At 35.7% G+C, this 20,388-nt stretch overlaps 1 protein-coding gene across 1 annotated transcript in view; it reads left to right on the top strand.

Annotated features, from left to right (window-relative positions):
- The window catches only part of LRP1B (LDL receptor related protein 1B), a 398,334-nt gene that overhangs the window by 296,967 nt on the left and 80,979 nt on the right, over nucleotides 1-20,388 (top strand). Inside the window, exons 56-61 of the mRNA XM_051623744.1 lie at nucleotides 1,686-1,812; nucleotides 4,416-4,593; nucleotides 6,979-7,178; nucleotides 15,218-15,406; nucleotides 16,220-16,368; nucleotides 19,410-19,503. Of these exons, the coding sequence (XP_051479704.1) occupies nucleotides 1,686-1,812; nucleotides 4,416-4,593; nucleotides 6,979-7,178; nucleotides 15,218-15,406; nucleotides 16,220-16,368; nucleotides 19,410-19,503 (937 nt within the window). The remainder of the gene's footprint in view (nucleotides 1-1,685; nucleotides 1,813-4,415; nucleotides 4,594-6,978; nucleotides 7,179-15,217; nucleotides 15,407-16,219; nucleotides 16,369-19,409; nucleotides 19,504-20,388) is intronic.

Genomic DNA, 20,388 nt, shown 5'->3' on the forward strand with positions numbered 1-20,388 from the left:
CCTTGTTGCAGCAGATTGCACAAGAAAGGACAAAGGATTATGCTAGGAGAACCTAAAAGTGACATGTAGGTCATGAAAACTAGATGTTGTCAGGACAGACAACTACCTGCAGTTGGTGTTCTGATAAGTATTGGAACTAAACTGACCCAAAATAAAACACTTAAAACCAAAGACTTGCAGGCAGTCAGTTTCCTTCATGAGTGGATACTCAAGAAACTTTTACAGAATTGTGTAATTTTTCCCAAAATACCAACCTTGATTTCTAGAACGTTATAAATTTGTGATAGTCTCTCCTGTTCATTCACCTGTTGTCCCCTTTGTTAAAAATTGCGAGTGCAGGGTTATCTGTACATGCATTTCTACTAGTAAGAGAAAAAGACAGGAGAAGTGTTTTGCAGCATAGTTATGACTGACAGAACTGCACTTGGTTTTGTTAAAACCCTGTGTGCATGGATATGGTTTTCTTGAAAATGAGAATGGTTCCCCAACACTATTTTTTAAGGCTTTCTTTAATGATGGTTTACGCAGCCTAATCGCTCTTTGCCTCTACATTTTGATTAAAATACAAATTTACACTGTAGTAGTTGGCAGATAAGCAGTGTATCACTTTCTGTACAATTTAAATATCATGGTGCTTGGTTGTTTATTTTAGAGTTGGCTAGTCCAGCACATCCCCTCTACAAGTATGAATCACATTAATGAGGGAGGTTGCTGATCTACCTGAGAGTAGAATGTCATTGGGCTGATAACAGAATTGATTAACTGATCTTGTGGTTTTAAAAGAAATGCAGACTGCATCTGTTCTTTTTACCACTGCTGCTTCATCTTTGATTGATAATCACATCTTTGTATATTAAGAGTAATCGTGATTTCACTACATATCAGAATGTTAAGCAGATTGTAGGGCAAGGCTTTCCTATTGTCAGATAAGGAAATAGGAACCATCATCTGAATGCAATAACCTCTCTTTCTTATCTGCCATTTGGGATGAAAATCCATTATTATATGATTGCTCTTTCTGACCTCAAATGCCGTCATCACTCTTTCTTACAAAGTATTGGCTTAGAAATTTGAGCCACAGGAGATTTCCAGATGCCTGCTGGATCTCCAGCTTCCACACCTCTGTGTGTGCGTGTATACACGCATGTATATGTACATATAATAAATTCTAAGAATTGAAAACCTTATTCAGGAATTAAAATTAATGCTGTTTTGGATGCCGCAGTTTTGAATTCCTGATTAATTTCTATTAATGATGAAATGTTTTTGTTAAGTAAAGATAATACCTTTTTTTGCTATTTCTGAGTTTATTTTAAAATTATTGTTTTCTAGTTTGCCAAAACAACGTCAAACATAGGAACTAAGATAGAAATTGAACAAAAGTTAAAATATTTACTCTTAAAGTTCATTTTAATGGTAGGAATGAAAACCACAGAAGCTTCATTTAGTTTTGTGAGTGAAAGTGAGAAGTGAGATGGTTCTTTGACTCAGTGTTTATTTCTGTTTACAATTTTTATCTTAATGTCTTTACTAGTAGTGTATAAAAAAATGAGGGAGGTACTTCAAAAATAGTCAGTAAAAGGAAGCATTTTGAATATTACATGCCATATATTTTGCATTCCAAATGCTGTCACTTTGTATTCAAACACTTGAATGCAGGGACTTTTTTTTCCCCCTGTTTTTAGGGGCTGAACAATGTGATTGCAATAGACTTTGACTATAGAGAAGAGTTCATCTATTGGATTGATTCCAGCAGACCAAATGGCAGTCGCATAAACAGAATGTGTTTAAATGGAAGTGATCTCAAGGTAAGTGGGTATCAATAATGTCACTACTAGAATTAATTTTTTTGGTGTTTTGGGAAATGCTTCTTCATGCTTCCAAGCTAGATTGTGAGATTGTGATGTATGCATGCAAACACAGCATGAGCTAACAAGTCCTAATAAAATGTAATAATATTTGTATCACAGAAGGCCACCATATCAGTCAGGCATGATTTGCCCTTGGTGAAGCCATTGTGCTTGCTACCAACCACCTCCATGTTTTCCATGTGCCTTAGCAGAGCCTTCAGGAGGATCTGCTCCATGATCTTTCCAGGCACAGAGGTGAGACTGACTGGCCTGTGGTTCCCTGGTTCTTCTTTCCTTCCCTTTTTGATAATGGGGGTTATGTTTCCCGTATTCCAGTCAGTGGGAACTTCACCAGACTGCCATGACTTTTCGAATATGATGGAAGCTGGCATTGCAATTTCATTTGCTGGCTCCCTTAGGAGCCACAGATGGATCTTGTCAGGTGCCAGGGACCTTGTGCACTGTCACCTTCTTTAGATGGTTTTGAACCTGCTCTTCTCCTACAGTGAGAAGATAACTGTCTTGTTGACGTGAGTGGTTACCATAGTACATACTTTATAGTTGATGTTACAAATAATTAGTTTCTCAATAAGCTTGTTTAAATGTTACTTTTGTGTCATGAAAGACAATTTTAATGGTTGACAACCTTTTTTCTCATTTTAGTTCCTTCATATTGTTGTACGATTTACCATAAATGTACTGTTAGTGTGATACTGTTTGATGTATTACCTAGGATTTCTCTTTTAGAAAAAAGCATCTTTTCAGCATGCCAGCTCTAGCTTTTGTGGTGTGGGAAACCCAATGGCATCTCATTTTTCTTCTGCATTTGATCAGGGAGGAGATATTTCTACAATTGAAGCAACAACTTGTCGTATAAATCTGTTTGAAAATTAAGACAGTGTTTTATGTGTAGTGTTGTAGATTCAAATGAAATTTGTTACTGGAAAATGCTGTAGTAAGCTGGATTATGTACATTAAATGTCACAGTGATGCCATCAGTGACTGGAATAAACTTAGAGTGACCCTCCAAGGGAAAAGTCATCAGAAGAGAGACTAATTACTTTGGTTGATGCTTCTCGATAGCGTATCTGCAGCACACTCTAAGATTGCAGAGCTGTCCATTTCTATGTGAGATGTCCCATGTTGCAGTGCAGCAGTTGCTGCAATTCCACATTTATAAAACAGTGAGGCTGGTAGAAAATAAAATATTTTATTCATATTTAAAAAAAAAAACCAACAAAAAAAACCAGTGCATATCTGGATTTAATTTTAAAAAGATTTTATAAACTCATAAATAATGTAATAACCTGAAAGGGTGCTTTTACATATTCATAAATATGAAATTGTTTTGAAGTATCTCACAGTGTCCCTTATCTTCAAGGCTTTTCAGGATCTCCCAGTGGTAAATAAAATCAAAAATAACACATTCAGTTATAGATTATCAGGTTTATGTGTAAAGCTTATACTCTACTGCACATATTTAGTGGTGAAGATGACTATGAACGAGAATGTACACTGCAGTAAGGAAGCCATTATTAGTACTTAAGAAATCTCAACTATTTTCAAGTATTGGTCTCTCTGATTTATTATTTTTTTACCTTAAGGCCTACTTGCACAGAACTAATCAGCACCTAATCAGGAATAGAATAGGTCTCAATAGACCTTATCAGGAATAGAATTTTTAAGCCTAGAAGAAGTTGGACTCTAATGATTGGGAATATTCAAATGCCATTCAGCATTTAACATGAAGGACTCCCAGCCAAGAAAGATTGAGTCATACAATCATGATGAGATGTAATCATGTCTATCTAGAGGTGCTGGTTCAAGTCTCAGAGTTTTTCAAGTCATCAAAAACCTTGGGAATATCACATGTCTCTCAATAAAGTGCAGAATTTCCAGTAGGTCACTAAATTGCATCTGTGTCTTAGTTTATTCCTTAATAATGTAGCACTGCTGAAATTTGAGTAATTCTTAGAAAGGTCCTCTATCTTCTGTCACATGAATGTTGGAAATAAAAGAACAATGCTTGTTTTCCAACAAGGTAATCTTTTTCTGTTTGCCTGAGTTGAGTGCCCTTATGGTCCATCTGTCATGATGACATATGGCACCACTGTAATATTAAAATAAAATATATGCCAGCATAGACCTGAGAGGGAACTGGTGAGCTAATAAGCAGACATGTTTGAGGGCACACTACAAGGAGAGAAGCCTCATCTCCATTCTGATCTGTGAAAAATAAACACAATAGTAAAGGGGGGGGGGGAGGAAGAGAGACTTGAGATGAAAAATGAAAGATACAAAATTATTACAAGTCAAGTACATATTTACTACATCAGGGCATTCTACATTCTCCCTTACTACAAGGAGTCACATTGTCTTAGCTACTTAAGAAGTGTCATCACTTCAGATGTGTCATTGTTTAACAGGGAATAATACCTATTTTTCACATGTTGTGTGTCACTGTATCTTATATCCAACCTCTCAATATTCTAGTATTTTTAACTCTTGAATAGTTGTTCTGGTATTTAGATGAATAATTTGTGAAACCTTGGCTTTTCCAGGTAGTCCACAATACAGCTGTTCCCAATGCACTGGCTGTCGATTGGATTGGGAAGAATCTCTATTGGTCTGATACTGAGAAGAGAATTATTGAGGTGTCTAAACTCAGTGGCTTATACCCTACTGTCCTTGTGAACAAAAGGGTGAAGTTTCCTAGAGATCTGTCCTTAGATCCTCAAGCTGGGTATGAAGCAACTATTTTGCAGTAATTCATATAGAATTATATTTTTATATTTAAATATTTTATATTAAAACAGAAGATAGGAAGCACTAATTGTTTTTTTTTTTTACTATCTGACTTTCAGCTACACTGGATATCATAGTCTAAAATGCATTACCAGTGCTGCTTATATCATTGTTACATAACAAATTGGTATAATCACAGAATGCCAGGTTAGAAGGCGCCTCGAGGATCTTCTGGTTCAACCTTTCTAGGATACTACTATAGTTTATATGAGATGGCTCAGCACCCTGTCAAGCTGAGACTTAAAACTGTCCAATGTGGGGGAATCTACCGCTTCCCTTGGGAGTCAATTCCAATGCTTAATTTTCCTCACGGTGAAAGATTTACCTCTTGTGCCCAGTCGGAATCTCCCCAGGAGCAACTTGTGCCCATTGCCCCTTGTCTTTTCCATGTGACTCCTTGTAAACAGGGAGTGTCCATCTTCTTGGCAGCCACCCTTTAAGTACTGGAGCATTGTAATAAGGTCTCCCCAAAGCCTTCTCTTCTCAATGCTGTTTTGTTATATTTACTACTCAGTGTGTGTTTCCTTTTAATGGGAGGAAAGCAGATCCTTACAAAATCCCTATCTTTTTAAAGAAGTGTTACTCAGTAACAGCATTCGTATTACATGGGAGGAAATTCTTATGTTTTGTTTCATTAATTTTCTGAAGTGATCTATCTTCTTAGCACACTTTTTTACTGGTTTTCAAAATAATTTGAGCCATTCCATTAGCATATGTTTGAACTCCTAGTCTTCTAGGAAGGACTAGATATACGCTTAGAAGTTAATAAACTTATTTTGCTCCTGCTCAGTCCACATGATGTGTACAGACTTACCTTTCCCAGGCTTTCTTTTTTTAATAATTGATATATTTATTTGTTTATTTTAATATAGAAAACTGCTTGAAATAAAGAATGTGTTTGCATTTCAAAGTCAGAGTTATTGTTTGAAATATTACTAGTTATATTGTAGGTTTTTTTCACACAAATGAGCAATATTTAGCCATTATATTGCAGATGCTATACAACAGTAATATGTTTCCAAAAAAAATTTTTTCTCTTGGAGCCAGGTGAGAAAATTCCCATTGTCTAATGCTTATTTGAAGCAGGCTCAGTGCCAACATTTTGCCCCTGTGTTCTGCAGGATACCTGCAGCTGCTCTTAGGGCCACCATTCTCTTCTGCACAAAAATACTATTCCAGGTTGCTCTGCTCTGGAGACAGGCTGAGAGATTTGGGGCTGTTCAGCCTGGAGAAGAGAAGGCTCCAGGGAGACCTTAGAGTACCTTCCAGTGCCTGAAGAGGCTCCAGGAAAGCTGGAGGAGGGGCTTTTCACCAGAGAAGGTAGTGATATAGGACAAGGGGCAATGTTTTTAAACTGAAAGAGGGGAGATTTGGGTTAGACATCAAGAAGAAATTCTTCACCATGAGGGCAGTAAGATGCTGGAACAGGTTGCCCAGGGAGCTTGTGGAAGCCCCTCCCTGGAGGTGTTCAAGGCCAGGTTGGATGAGGCTTTGTCCAGTGGGAGGTGTCCCTGCTTATATCAGGGGGATTGGAACCTGATGACCTTTAAGGTCCCATCCAACCTTCACCATTCTATGATTAAGAATACTGGCTGCATCTGGCTTTTTGAGACCCAAAATCTATAAAGTGGAGGCATACCAGCTTCCCAGCTGGAAAGATTTTTCCTGATGTTCTAGGTAATGATATGAAACATTAGCAACATGCATACCTGTACCAAGTAACAGGATTTTTTATTTTATTTTTTTGGTAAGAACATGCTCTGTATTGTGGCTAAATAGCATATTGAGGAGAAAATTGCCTCTCTGCTTTCCAACAGTCTGTCTCAGTGCTGTAGTCATTTTTAAGTCCATTGTGTGAGAAATTATGCTACTGTTTTGGAACTAGTACGTCTTGAAGTAATACAGTTTTCATCATATTACTGTTAACAACAAAACAAGATTTTGTAATACATGTAGAAACAAAAGTAACTGTAAATGTCATATGTTTGGAAGCGAGTCCATTTTTGCAGGATTTGAGATTCATGAGGTCTAATCTGGGCAATACTTCCAATTTTACATTATCAAGAGTAAGCAATTCAAATGCAATTTTACTGGTCCATAATAAATTTTATGAAATCAAATCTAACTTGAGGACTCTGCTATTCAAATGCTTTATGTTTAGCATACTCCTTTACAGGCAGGTCTAGAAAAATCCAAAAAGCCACCTGACAGTTGGAAACATTATAGAATAATTGCTGGTTAATTCTTGAGATCAACAAAATAAATTATTTTGTTAGTGTTTTTGCATCTCTAAAGAAAGCAGCTGTTGTATTTTCTTTTATAGATACCTGTACTGGATTGATTGCTGTGAGTATCCTCACATTGGCCGTGTGGGTATGGATGGCTCCAGTCAAACAGTTGTCATTGAAACACAGATATCTAGGCCTATGGCTCTTACAATAGATTATGTCAACCATAGACTGTATTGGGCTGATGAAAATCATATTGAGTTTTCTGACATGGATGGATCTCACAGACATAAAGGTTGGTCAACATCTTGTTTTATTTTTAGGGGTTTTTTTGTTTTTTCTATTTTTTTTTGAGGTTATGTCACATAATTTTGTTATGCATAACTGTGTAAAAACTTAAAACATTGTTACAACCTTTATTGATACTTTTTTTCCTTTTAATCAATACTTTAAAAGTGGCTTTTCATATTCATTCTCTGTTATGAATAATTTTTAAACACCCAGTAATACATGTCCTTGGAAAAAATGAAAACAGAAGCTCTAGGAACAGACTCAGCAATAAGAGGCTGCCCTGTCAGTTCTGGGCTTTAGTGTATATTCATAACTGATGTTCTCTATGAAAACTGGAAGGGGTATGTGCTGTGTGCCATGTGTCAGAATCTGGTTAAAAGCAGCCTTTTCTCCAACCTGGGAAAAAGCAGGAAATGCCCATTAGTTGGCTCTGCATGAGCCAATAAGGAAACCACCATTGCAAATGTAATTTGGGGCTTTCTGGGTAGATGTATAAAATAATCAGTTTTGAAATAATTATGTAATGAAGTCATTATTATCCCTCTGTTCTGCTTCTCACCTGATAGATAATTAAAACCTAGTATCTTTTCTCTATGGAATGTTAAAAGAGAAGTTTTGCACTATGATTCTTATATTCCACATGGTATAACTAAAGATCTTTCCCTTTGATTCAAATATATAAAATACTAGGTAGCAGTGTGTGTTTGAATTAATACACTTGCTAATGAAAATTTATAAAACCTTGGTACTGGCTTAATATCTGAGGCAAGCTCCAAAAGTGACAGTGTCTGTGAGTAAACCTGGTATGCTGCTTTTGAAAGTACAGAGGATACATAAAACTTGCAAGCAACAAGAAACTTTGGGAGAAAGATCATGAGGTATTTAAATACATGGGAGGAAGATTTTCTCCTCAGCGAATGCTGTTTGTCAATATCTGTTGTCAGGAGCTTCACTCAAAATGTGATTATCAAACTGAAGTCAAATCGCAGAAAGCTTCTGTGGATTTGACAAAGAAGTAAGAATTTTTGATGTCTGAAATGGGTCAAAGATTCCTGTAGTTGCTTGAAAGGGTGCTTTGAGAATTTTGCAAATCTACATAATGGTCAATTTGTCTTTAATCAGAATTTTTTCCCTGCCTCCTCTCTTCTGCTGGAACAAGCTACCAAATAAATTTTGTATGTCTTCATGGTTCAGGACAAGACTAGAAATATACCTGGAAGATACAATTTAACCATTGCAGATTAATTGTCTTAATAAGGGAAGCTCCAGGCAGTTCAGTGGTTGGAGTTTAGAGGAGGTAAAACCGATCGCTTCTAGTTTTGTGATGTGAGAAACTGTAATGTATGTTGATAAGCACTTAAATGAGAGAGATCAGTTTCAAATCTTGTGATAACTGTGTTTCTTGAAGATATATTGTTCACATGGATTTCATGGTCTGTTTTCTGTTGTAATTTTAAGACACTTGATATTGTCGAAGTTGTTAACTAAGAGATGGTTGAGTTTATTCAATCCTTTGTTTTCTCAAGTGGAGAAGAATAAAGGGACAGGTATGATGACAATAAAATAAATACTCATGGAACAGAGGAGAAATGGGGATCATATGAGTAATGCAATCTGAAGTACTAGCCAGCATAAGCTAAACTTTTATTCACTGTTTTGTTTCTGTGACCTTTGAGGATAAAGCTAGCTTGCTGTGAGTGTTTTCTGATGAAATCTTTTTTGGATCTTAACCTTTCTGTGACAAAGCATAACAGAAAATGCCACAGAGGTTTCATAAGAACCAGCAAGTAAGTATCTTGTTAGAATGGGTGGCTCATATATCAAAATGAGGTATTTTTGCATGAGGGGAGACTTCAGTGTTCTTTGTTCTGCGCTACATTCTTCTTGAGGACAAACAGAACAATCTTAGGCTAATTATAAACACGCCCATATGTTCAATCAAGGAGTGTTTGTTCTTTGCTGTGGGAGTTCACATGTATTTTGGAAATGTAGATCTTAGTGTTAAAATTTTTGTAGCAAGTTGTTGGTTTTTTTTCTTTCTTTCTTATGAATCTTGAAGACTTTTTCAGGAAAATAAAACATCTGCTGTTTTACTCCTTTAACGTTCCTCTGCATTTCAATAGAGAAATGGGCTTTTAGAATTGTCAAGAGAGTCCTAGTAAGAACTTAGAAAACACTCTAACTAGGCTGGAAATCTTCTGGTACTGGGGAGCTCTTCTTGGCGCTGGAGGCAGCAATGACCTTGCTTATCTATTTGAAGTTTAATGCTTGATTATGTAAACTGTCTTTAGAGCTTAGCCAATGTAGCACTGCAGCATTCACAAATGTTATGTGCAGTAAATGATTAAGCAAGCATTGAAGCACTAATCTGGCTAAGCACTAAGCTGGTTTACTTCTCTGAGCTTTAAAAAAAAATTCAACATTTAAGAATTTGTCAGACTTAACAGCTGCTTTTGGTTCCCACTGCCCAGAGGAGACACAAGCTTCGCAGTTCTCTGGGTACTTGATTGCTTCACACAGGTTTTCCTGACCTTGAGAGCTCTTCAAACCCACAGGTGCCCAATATTTTCCCATTCCACTCTTTGAAGATATGCATTTCAGTCTAATGAAACTATAAAAATGGAATCTGATAGTCCAGTTTAGGAAGTACAGAAGGTTCTCGGAGCTGAGATTACTCCTGTCAAGTTCTTTGATGTTCTGTGCTGCAAAACCAAAAGTTGAGCACTTTATTGCTTCATCTTACAGGGGCATGAAAATTAAGCAGTAAATTAAGTGATGGAAAAGTGCTGAACCTTAAATAAATTGAGTGTTTATACATGGCCTCTTCAGCTGGAATTAACTTTCATAAAGTATCTCCAGTAGGAAAAAATCTTTAATTCAAAATTTGCTTCTTAATGTTTACAGACTTCAGAGTTGGTGTACAGGTATGCAATTTTTAAAGTATCAAGAGGCTTTGGAGGTTATAACCTTTTTTTCATATTTAGCACCTGTAATTTTTTAAAAATGCTAATTGTAAGGACTTTGTAGGTAGAAAGTGGTATATAAAATTGAAAATTAATTGGAGAGTCTTTGTAACTCATCACACTATCAGTAATTCTGCTTGAATAGTGATGTTTGAGAATAACTTAATCACTGCAGTGACAGCATGCTGCTCTGTACCACTGCTGGGTACCTGACACAGACTTCTCACAGTGAGATTAAAAAGGCAATACAACATTTTAAGTGGGACAATAAAATATTTCAGTGTAGACTTGATCAGCTAAGTTTTGCAAATCTAGCATTTCTTCTCGTGGGGTCATTATAAGCCATATGCAATAGCTTGAATAACACAGGTACAGTTGTGCCTTAAGATGTTTAGATTTAATTTTGTCCTTCTTCTTTTGTGATAACAGCTTTGAGATGTATAACAATATTTGTGTGATTTTTTGCTATTTCGGTTACATTTTTTGTCTTGCAAAATATCTTACCACTTAATGCTAGGACTTGTATCCTTCATACTTAACCTGGTATAGATTTGGCAAGTATATATTATATTTGCAGAAAGAAATAAGTATGCATGCACATGTTTATAAAAATTTCAGTTATATCATCCTAAAAGTGATTATTTTTTCCTGTGAAAAATGGCCTCATTTGCTGTGATTAATGTATATATTATCTTAAAAGTATTTTTTTTCTATTCATTGAGTTTTACCAGTTTGTTTTTTTAACCAAAGTGTCAGTTGAGTCAAAGTAATAGTGATTATAAAATGTCTCATCTGTTTGTTTTGGGGTTTTTTAATAGTGTTTTAATGTAACCAATTTAATTACATCTATTAAAGTTAGATACTTTTTCACAAGCTTAATAGACAAAATCTTGTCATTCTGGTTAATTTCATTGTCTTAGCACTTCAAATCCTTTTTCAAAAGGAGCAATCACCCGGAGTAAGTCCTATAGAGAAATAAAAAAAAATATTGCCTGTGTCTGGAAGAGGTTACAAGTAAAATGAGACAGAAATGGTTGTAAGGGAGTTCAAAAGAGGACAGTAGGGGCCAATTGTTTTAGCAACAGAGAGGATCAGCAATTTCCAAGTTTATTTCATTTTTGTAGATAAAATGGCTGTTATTAAATGTTCTTCCTTGATACAGTTTCTTATATTTTTAATATAAGAATATTCTTAAATAATTCTTAAATATTCTTCATTCTTCCTAAGATATTTATCACTGGTTCCAATTGCTTCAAGATGTCAGTAGCCTTTTTATTTTTATTTGCATTTTAATGAAGTTCAGGAAACCAAGAGTTTTGGAGTGGAATGCAAACTAATGTAGCCCTTTTTCTGAAGAGTTGATCCCCAATGTAAATTTTCTCTTGAGATTTTATCATCTGAGAGTAAAGAAAAGTTTATCAGTTATTCTTCCTGAGTGTTTTGAGATATATATTGGATCTGAGTTTATGTCAACCCAATTTTTGAAGCTGTCCTAGAGACTATAGGGTAAAATTTTTATGAGAAATCTTAAAAGGAAAAAAAAATGTATTGAATACATAGGCAATCTGGACAGTAATTAATAGCAAGTCATAGCTGTTCTCATGGCTGTGTGTTAAAATATGACTATTTAAATATTTCCCATGTATTTGCTGGTAGAGATCTGACCCTTATGGTGGTGTAATGTAACATCTTGATTAAATGTTTCCAAATAGGTGATGAAGGGGAAATAGAGCCACATATCAGTCATGACTAACCTGGCTTTACTTTGACTTTCTAAGTTGTTCAGTGCTTGCCAAAGAAAGGAGAGGAATAATCTTTCTTTCCTTGTTGAAAACTGATTCACACTGTAATGTGTGCTGTGAGGTTACTAATGAATGTGCTGTGAGGTTACTAATTAGTATTGCAACATGTAACTCATGAGTGTCACTTATGAAGAGGTAGCTCAGAAATGCAGCTAAGTTAAAGGAAAGACTGGAGAAAGTGGGTGTTTCTTCTACTGCATGCATTTATGATAAATCAATAGCTGTCACCAGCTGAAATTTTGGAAAGCTTGAAACACTGATGTCCTCAAAGGCAAATAATAAAGAGCATGAATAACTATTTTACTGTCCTGTCAGAAAATAAGATGTAAACATTTCCTCATGGTTCTGTGTTCGATTTTGGTCAGTCACAGTTGATGTGAACTGTAGATTTTATAATCTATTACATGTCAACAGTTCTGATATTTCATTCTTTGCAACATACTAAAAGTTAAAGAAAAATAATATTCAACTATGATAGGACTATTCCTCAAACAGTGAAGTTAATCGGAATGAGCTTGTTTTTCAGAAATTTCTCTCAGTCTTTACAGATGTACCAACCAGAATAAAATACATGGAGTTTTATGGCCAGCTTAGATGAATGTTTATAATATTTTTACACTTATGTAACTATTATTAATTCTTATTTTATAAATATTTTTATCTTTTGCAGATGTATCTAAAATTCTTGCTTGCTTTTTAATATTTGTACAGTGGCACAATCATATGACTTAAAGGTTACAAGAAAACTTTAAATAGCAAATGCTTATTATCTGCCTACAGTGAAAAGTACTGAGTTCAATATACCTAAGTCTTTGTTTATAAAGATGGCACAGGGAATTGTGCCCAGATGTATTCAGAATCCCACGGTGAATATAATAGCACCAAAAAAGCAGTTAAATGATTTAAATTCAGTGATGTAGCTCACTGGGGAGAGTGGTAACAGAGGAAGTCAGAATGAGTCCAGTTTTTCAGGGATATGCTGAAATATTGGATACTGATTTGAACCAAAAGGTGTTTTTTTACAGACCATACAGAGATCCTGACAAATGAATAATTTTGAAATAATTCAGAATTATAATTTCCTTTTTTCCAAATGACATGAACATATAAATTCTGTGCTCCCTTCATTAATTACAGTAATCTAGTGGCAAGCATAGGATATTACAATTAGTATTTCCAATTAATAATTATGCTAAAACATTTTAAAGATAATTAAATTTTAAGAATTAAAATTAGAGATACATGCCTTTTCTGAAACAGGATACAGTTGAATTTGTCATTCCCCAAGATGTATGCAGACCTTGAGTAATTTCTCAAGCAGATCCACAGAAAATCACCCACGTTAAGCAAAAGAACATTAAAAAAAAAAGATAATGACAGGGTGCAGGGTTCATGTCACTGTTTGCAGTGCCAGACATTGCATCCCCTGGCTCCATACTACATTTAAGGGGAAGCTGGGTACAATTCTCTAGTCTGCAAGTCTTTTTCCTCACCAAGGGAATTATTTAACTCATGACAGAGCAGAATCTGGATAAAATTTACGTGCAGATAGTTGATCTCACTAGATGATGATGCCTGTCAGTCTTCTGCTGGACAGACAAAACCTGCTCTAGCTTTTGGGTCTTTTCCTGAGTCTAGGAGGTTTTTCCTGAAATTTATTCTGATAAATTCAGTGGTGAGAAAATGGGGAGAAAGAGGGAAAAGAATCAGCATAATGGAAATATGTATTTATAACTTCTCTATTCTTGTTTTGTTGTACTTGGTTTGTTACTTTGGTGGAACAACTGGAAGAGGTGGAACTTGACTTCTTTCCTTCCTCCCTCAGGAAAGGATAGCAGCAATTGCCATGGGGAGTGGTTCACTTCTAGGTTACAGACACCCTTCTCACAATGATTCTGCAAATAAGGGAAATTATTAGAGCTCTTCTTGGGTTTACTATATTATGTGGGTTGCCTACATAACAAGTACCAAAAATAAGATTTCTTGGCATTTTGACTAATGTGTCAGAAATTTTATGAAGCTTTTCAGAAGAATGCCATGCTGTTATTTGGTTATGACTGCTATGGTAAATGCAAATATACAGGAAGGGAAAGTAAGAAGCAAGGTTTCCTGGACCAGAAGGCAACACACCCTACACTGGAGTTCTCTATCACCAAGGCTGTTTGATACAAAAGTGAATTTGCTAAGTTGTCATTCCATATACTCAGTATCTGTCATGAGTTTTCAGTGAACTGTGGAAAGTTCCAGCAGGAATATGAGAATTTCCAATCACGCTCCAGGTAGGAAGATGAAGATGATTTTATTTAAGAAAAGGTGAAAGTGTTAAGGATGTACTGGTTAAATATGACAGACTCTGCTGCTCTGATCTGCCTTTTCAGCTCTCTCTGTAATTAGAGTGACTCAGTGATAAAAGATCATGATTTACAAATTGATAACTGTGGTCAGATGTTCTGCTGTGATGTTTATGGTGCCAGCTATATGCATTTAAAGGCAAGAAAAACAAAACAAAACAATAAACAAGTGGAGTTCTGTTTGCCACAAAAAAACAGTTTAAAATTAAAGAGTACACAGTAAGAATACAGGATGTTCCAAAGCTTTTTCTCCCTTTTGTCCTCCCATCCTTTTTAAAATGATGAATAAATGATTCATAATCTTGTAATATTGTGGCAATGGGCTAGTATCCTCACTTTGTGTATTTATTTATTTTTTGAATTGTATGGTTGGTTATGCTATGAATAAGCAATAAACCCTGTTACTGCTGTTTGTTTCAATGAAAAACTGTGGGTTTTTTCCTGTCTTCTCTAGTCAGTGTATTTTTTCAAAATAAAATAGAATTAATTGCCTTAGAAGGAGTTAAATGCAGTGCTTCTGGAGATGTGTATAATACATTGTGAGTGTTTTCTGATAAACTTTACTCCCTTAAGACAGCAAATGAATATTGGTCTTCTGTAAAGAATAAGTTAAGTTGTATTTGTGTTACATACTACTTTAAACCTTACCATGTAATGGGTTTATAATCTGGAGGTGATTTTTGTTAACTGAAATGCTTTCATTGTCTTAACACTGCCTGGGCCAAGTAATTCTAAGCAAGTGGAGCTCATATCCCATCCATCTTTATTGTACCTGGTAATAAGGAACCCTCTAGGCTTGACACACTGTCATGACAGTTATTCAGAAGACATTATAGAGCAGTTGTGTCTGTCAGTTCATGCAGTATGGAGTATTTTAACTGGCAGACTTCCAAGGGTGAACATTAATCTTAGCATCTCTTCTTACAGTCCCTAATCAAGATATTCCAGGGGTGATTGCACTAACATTGTTTGAAGACTACATCTACTGGACAGATGGGAAAACCAAATCACTCAGCCGTGCCCACAAAACCTCTGGATCAGACAGGCTATCACTGATTAACTCATGGCATACCATAACAGACATCCAGGTGTATCATTCTTACAGGCAACCTGATGGTAATTATTCTGCCTATGCTTTCTCTACAGCACATTGGTGTGTTTCACTTAGTAGCCAGTTGCTGAGCTCATGGAAGCTCATTTATCTGCAGTGATTTATTTTTATTTCTGTTTTATTTCTGGTTTGTTTCAAATTGTGTAAGTTTTCAAATTAGCATTTTGAAGCATAAATCTGTGATTAATGTTGTAAGTATATCTGGTATTACATGCAGTATATCTTGTTCATTGGTGAGATACCAGTTTGGGTGCTTCAGAAGTAACCCAGATACTGACTGCAAGTACAGAAATGTTGAGCTGTGTTACAGTATGAATTACCAGTTATCAAGATGGGAATAGTGTGTTAGGAAAACATTTAACCTTATTAATTGAAAATTAAGAGTGTTAATACAGAATAATACTGTTACTTAGAAACTCATTGGACTGAGGCAATGTCAGAGAATGAAGATGTCATGAATGTGTCTGGTCTTGTGTCCTCGTGTTTGAATTGTAGCTTAATGCAGTTTGGCACTTGACCTAGATAAGCTAATATTTTTTTGTCTCATTATTAAAAAAGAAAAAAAAAAAAAAAGTAGTGCTTTTTTCTTCCTTTCATTCTTTCACTATTGGATCTACATCCACAGTGCTAATTAATTTTTACAAATAGAAGACTACCTTAAAGGCAAAAGGAAAAGGGTGCCTCTTATGGGTTTTTGATTTGAGATGTTCCATTGTAACAATAGTTTGTGTAATACTTTTTTCTTCATCTATAAAGCAGGTACCCTGAAGTATACTGAAATAATAGCCTCTGATACTCTTTTCCTGTTTTGTCCACAGTGTCTAAACATCTGTGCAGTGTAAACAACGGTGGCTGCAGTCATTTATGCCTTCTAGCCCCTGACAAGATGTATACTTGTGCCTGTCCCACCAACTTCTACCTTGCTGCAGATAACAAGACGTGCTTATCAAACTGCACTGCCAGTCAGGTCAGTGCACACCCATGAGGGGAAGGGCATGTGGGAATTATATTTTACTGTGTTTCCACCTGCTTTTAAGTAATCAGTGTTGGTGCCCGTGAAATGGGGAAGCATTAGTCAAAGGAACTGAAGACTAGGTAACTCATGGGTGCATTTAAAACATTTCATCTTCAAGGCTATTTATTAGTTGAAAATAGACTTGCAAATGCTTTCTTTCCAGGGATTGCAGAACTTGTTCTCTTTGAAATGTTTTTGCCAGTCACTAGAACAAATACAAATATAGCAACTAAACCTGTAAAAAGTGTTTAGAAAAAACATTTTTTAATAAAATGTGAAACATAAAAATACAAAGTGTATGTATTAATCATTTGGAAATATTAATGCATGAATGGACTTTCCATTAATACAAGAAAATAAGCTCAGTCCAGTTAGCTAGGTAGGGTTACATTAAAAACAATCCAGGAGCTCAAATGGAAATGGTAGAATATGCAATTAACAATTGCATCAGTTAAAACATTGAATTATTTGTGGGAAGTGGGTTCTCTAGTACATTAAATAAATATTTGGTTACTTTTTCTTAAAGTATGAGGTAGAGGAACTAGAACATACTGATTTCTGGTAAGAGAACCATTTTGATAAACATCTTTGTACTGTTGGGTGATAATAATGGTTCATATGGACTTTAAAATCTTGCTAGTACTCCAGTTTTCTAGTAGTCCAATTTTGTTATATGTGTGCTAATGACCTCTTCCAACATTCTACATCTTGACGAGTTTTGTCTGTAGTCATTAAGGAAAAGCTTTTCCTCTTAATTTTTAGGGAACAGTGGTCATCTCAATAAATGATGTAAAGTTTCATTCAAGTAATAGTATTACTTAAGAAACCTTCCTACTGTCTTCCTCTGTTCCTTAAGGTAGTGGTGTGATTTTACTCTTGTTTGCAATTTCTTTGCTGTTTGGATTGTTTGCTTGTTACTTTGCATTAAGAGATGAACAAAAAGAAAGTGTTAAACACTTGTAAAATGAGGAATTTCTTACTTGTTTTCCTCCCTCACTTCTCAAATTTGTCAGGTTAAAAACCCCAGCATTTTTCATTATTGAAATTTTCTTTAGATGGCACTGGAAGCTTATTTCCCTGTGAATCTGTATGCTAACAGTTGATTGAGTGGCTCTGTTCCTTTCTAACTCATAGGTAGTCTGAATTGAAAGATAGCATCACATCTTGGATCCTCCAGTGGCAATATTTTATCAGTTTTGGATTCCATAGGAGGGAGAGCAGGGCTAAATAGAAGCTGCTTCAGACAGACAGTTACAAGCTGACACTGGGTATTAGTAATTTTCTTCCAATTTTGAAATCTCTTTACTGTTCATCAGTCTGATGGCATCAAATGTAGAGATCAGTGGCAAAATACACTTTGCTTCTTAAGATTTTCAGATTATGCTGTTAAATCTTAGCTGTTCCTGTCATGCACTTGACAACACATACATCCACTGTTAACCATTTCTGAAAAAAAGTAGTTGGATGGCTGGTAGGCTGGTTTTACACACCTGCAGACTTACAGCTGCCTTTTGCTGGCTCATCTGAGATGGGAAATGGTCTAATACAAAATGCATCAGACTCCAGAACACTTAAACTCAGGTTGTTCAAGGCCATTCCAGGCAGAACCATATGACTTTGACCCCCAGTTTTTCATAGGGTCTAGCTCCCCAGTTTAGAAGGGAACATAAGCATTTTCCTGCAGAGCATAACAACATCAGAGAGTTAAGCTACCACCCATTTCCTGGAGTTACATTTTTAATGTAATTTTAACAGCCTGAAGACCTTTGTGATTCACAGAGCACGGCTGGCACGTTAAAAAATGGTTAAGCAGCAGGGAGGCTAAGTTAGCAAATAGAAAATACTAAGCATGAGAAGTGTCTGTGTGTTTGTCTTCTGTATTTGGAGGCCTTCTGATGAGCTGCTCCAAGATGCCTGCCTTTGTGAAGCAGTTGAACAGTTCAGAATAGCTGCCTTTCAAACCCAACTTGTTACACAGCATCTCCCTCAGTAGAGTGCAAGAAAGAGGTCCCTTCAGCTGTAGGTTCTACTTCATAAATGGCCCCAAAACCCTGACATTTCTTGGCAGAAAAGATAAAGCTGAGCTAATGCATCCAATTAAACATACATTTTAAATACAGCTTTACTGAATAATCAATGGATTTTTTTTTTTAAATGTGAAGAAATTAAAAAATTATGCCTAGTCACAGAAAATGCCTTGCTCTTCTAAACCTCTTGGTTTCCTTTCTTTCTGTGCTGATACAGACACCAGGTAGGAAACACAACATTTCTTTAAAGTTGCTGATAATCTATCTAGAGTTTTCTCCCTAGCATGAGCCACATAAAAAAAAATCTCTGGTTTTAGGTGTAGCCCTAGAAGATTGCATCAAGTAATTTCTACCCTTTTCTTTGCATTCGTCTTTCAGTCAGAACAAAGGTACAATGTTACCTGAGCTCAGAGTAAAGGCACTGCCAACATCTTACAAAGGATTTTTTTTTTTTTTTGCACAAATATTTAATCCTTTTGAAAGATTAAAGGCCTGGGTTCAGATTTTCTCATTTAGTTCACACGGTATAAGCAATATGCTATACAAGTACAACCCTGCACGTTAAGGCCTTTCTTTAACTGTGGGTGTTTTGGTTTATCTGGTACAGGATATTAGGTCTGCTTCAACAGCCTTCAAAGAGTGTTTAAGAACTGAAGTGGTTGATATGAACAAGATCAAATCATGCAGCAAATGCGATGAGTGGTTCGTAGCAGGGGCACTGTAAGTCAGTGTAGCAACATCATTGAAACTACATTGATTTGCATCAGTGACAGTCTCAGTGCAAAACTTCCCCAAAAAAGAATATTTTAAAAACAATTTTTATAAAATTAACAGCCAGAGTTGGTTAATGGAACCGTGACTTGAGCAGTGAATCTAATTTTTCACAAACTGTACTGCTTGTCTTTAAAATGAAAGAAATAAGTATTCATATTCAAGCTGTTCTTCCTTCTTTCTCTCCTTTCCCAGTTCCGTTGCAAGACTGACAAGTGCATTCCATTTTGGTGGAAATGTGACACTGTTGATGACTGTGGAGATGGCTCTGACGAGCCTGAGGAATGTCGTAAGTGCCTGAGAAGCTAGGACTCAGTTTTTTTGGTGGAGTCCAAATCAAATGTAATGCTTTATAGATCTTAGGAAGAGGGTTGTTACGTGTTTTTTTTAAAAAAAAAACTTCTCTTTGCAATACTATTCTCTTTTCCTTGGTCTCTGTCAGATTCACAGAGAGTGCAGGCTTTGATCTGTCAGTATATAAAAGATTTTCAATAATGGTCGAATAATGGTCTTTGGAAAATCATAAGAACTTGTTTTTTTGCTAAAGATTTTTATTTTAGACCTAAATTCTGCCAGCTTATTTAGTTTATTTTTGTGTGTACTAGAAATGTGGAATTCTAATCTCATTTCCTTATGTTTCATTGAAATGATATAAACAGCTATACACAATTGTTTAGTGCAATTCCCTGAACAACAGCAGTGCTCTCCATGTGATTCCTACTAAGATTCTGTGTTATTTTTCATAATATATTTTAATAAATATTCTGATTTCATAGTTAGAGCTAAATCTCACCCCTCCAGTATGAGCAGTTTTATAGAATAAATATTTTTCATGTATCCTGTGTAACTTGTGAAGATGGTGCTGATACAAGAGTATTTCTCAATAGCCTCCCATAATTCAAATAGTAGGTTACTGTAGTTATTTCCCCATTGCACTGTAGGTTCAACCATCAAAGGATGGTTGCTGTGATGGTAGCTGACAAGTTAATTGTTTAAAAAACACCTTTCTAGTGTACTGGATTTGTAAACAGTAATATCTGTTGTTGGTGCTATTTTTCAGTCCCAGTCACTAACTACTTTGCTACTATTATATTAATCTACATAAATTAAAAGATTCCTGCTTTCTTACCTCAAACCTATACACACGAAATACTCTAGTATGTGTTCTACAGTC

Source organism: Apus apus, chromosome 6 (assembly GCF_020740795.1).
Source record: "Apus apus isolate bApuApu2 chromosome 6, bApuApu2.pri.cur, whole genome shotgun sequence".
In the NCBI taxonomy this organism is placed as follows: domain Eukaryota; kingdom Metazoa; phylum Chordata; class Aves; order Apodiformes; family Apodidae; genus Apus; species Apus apus.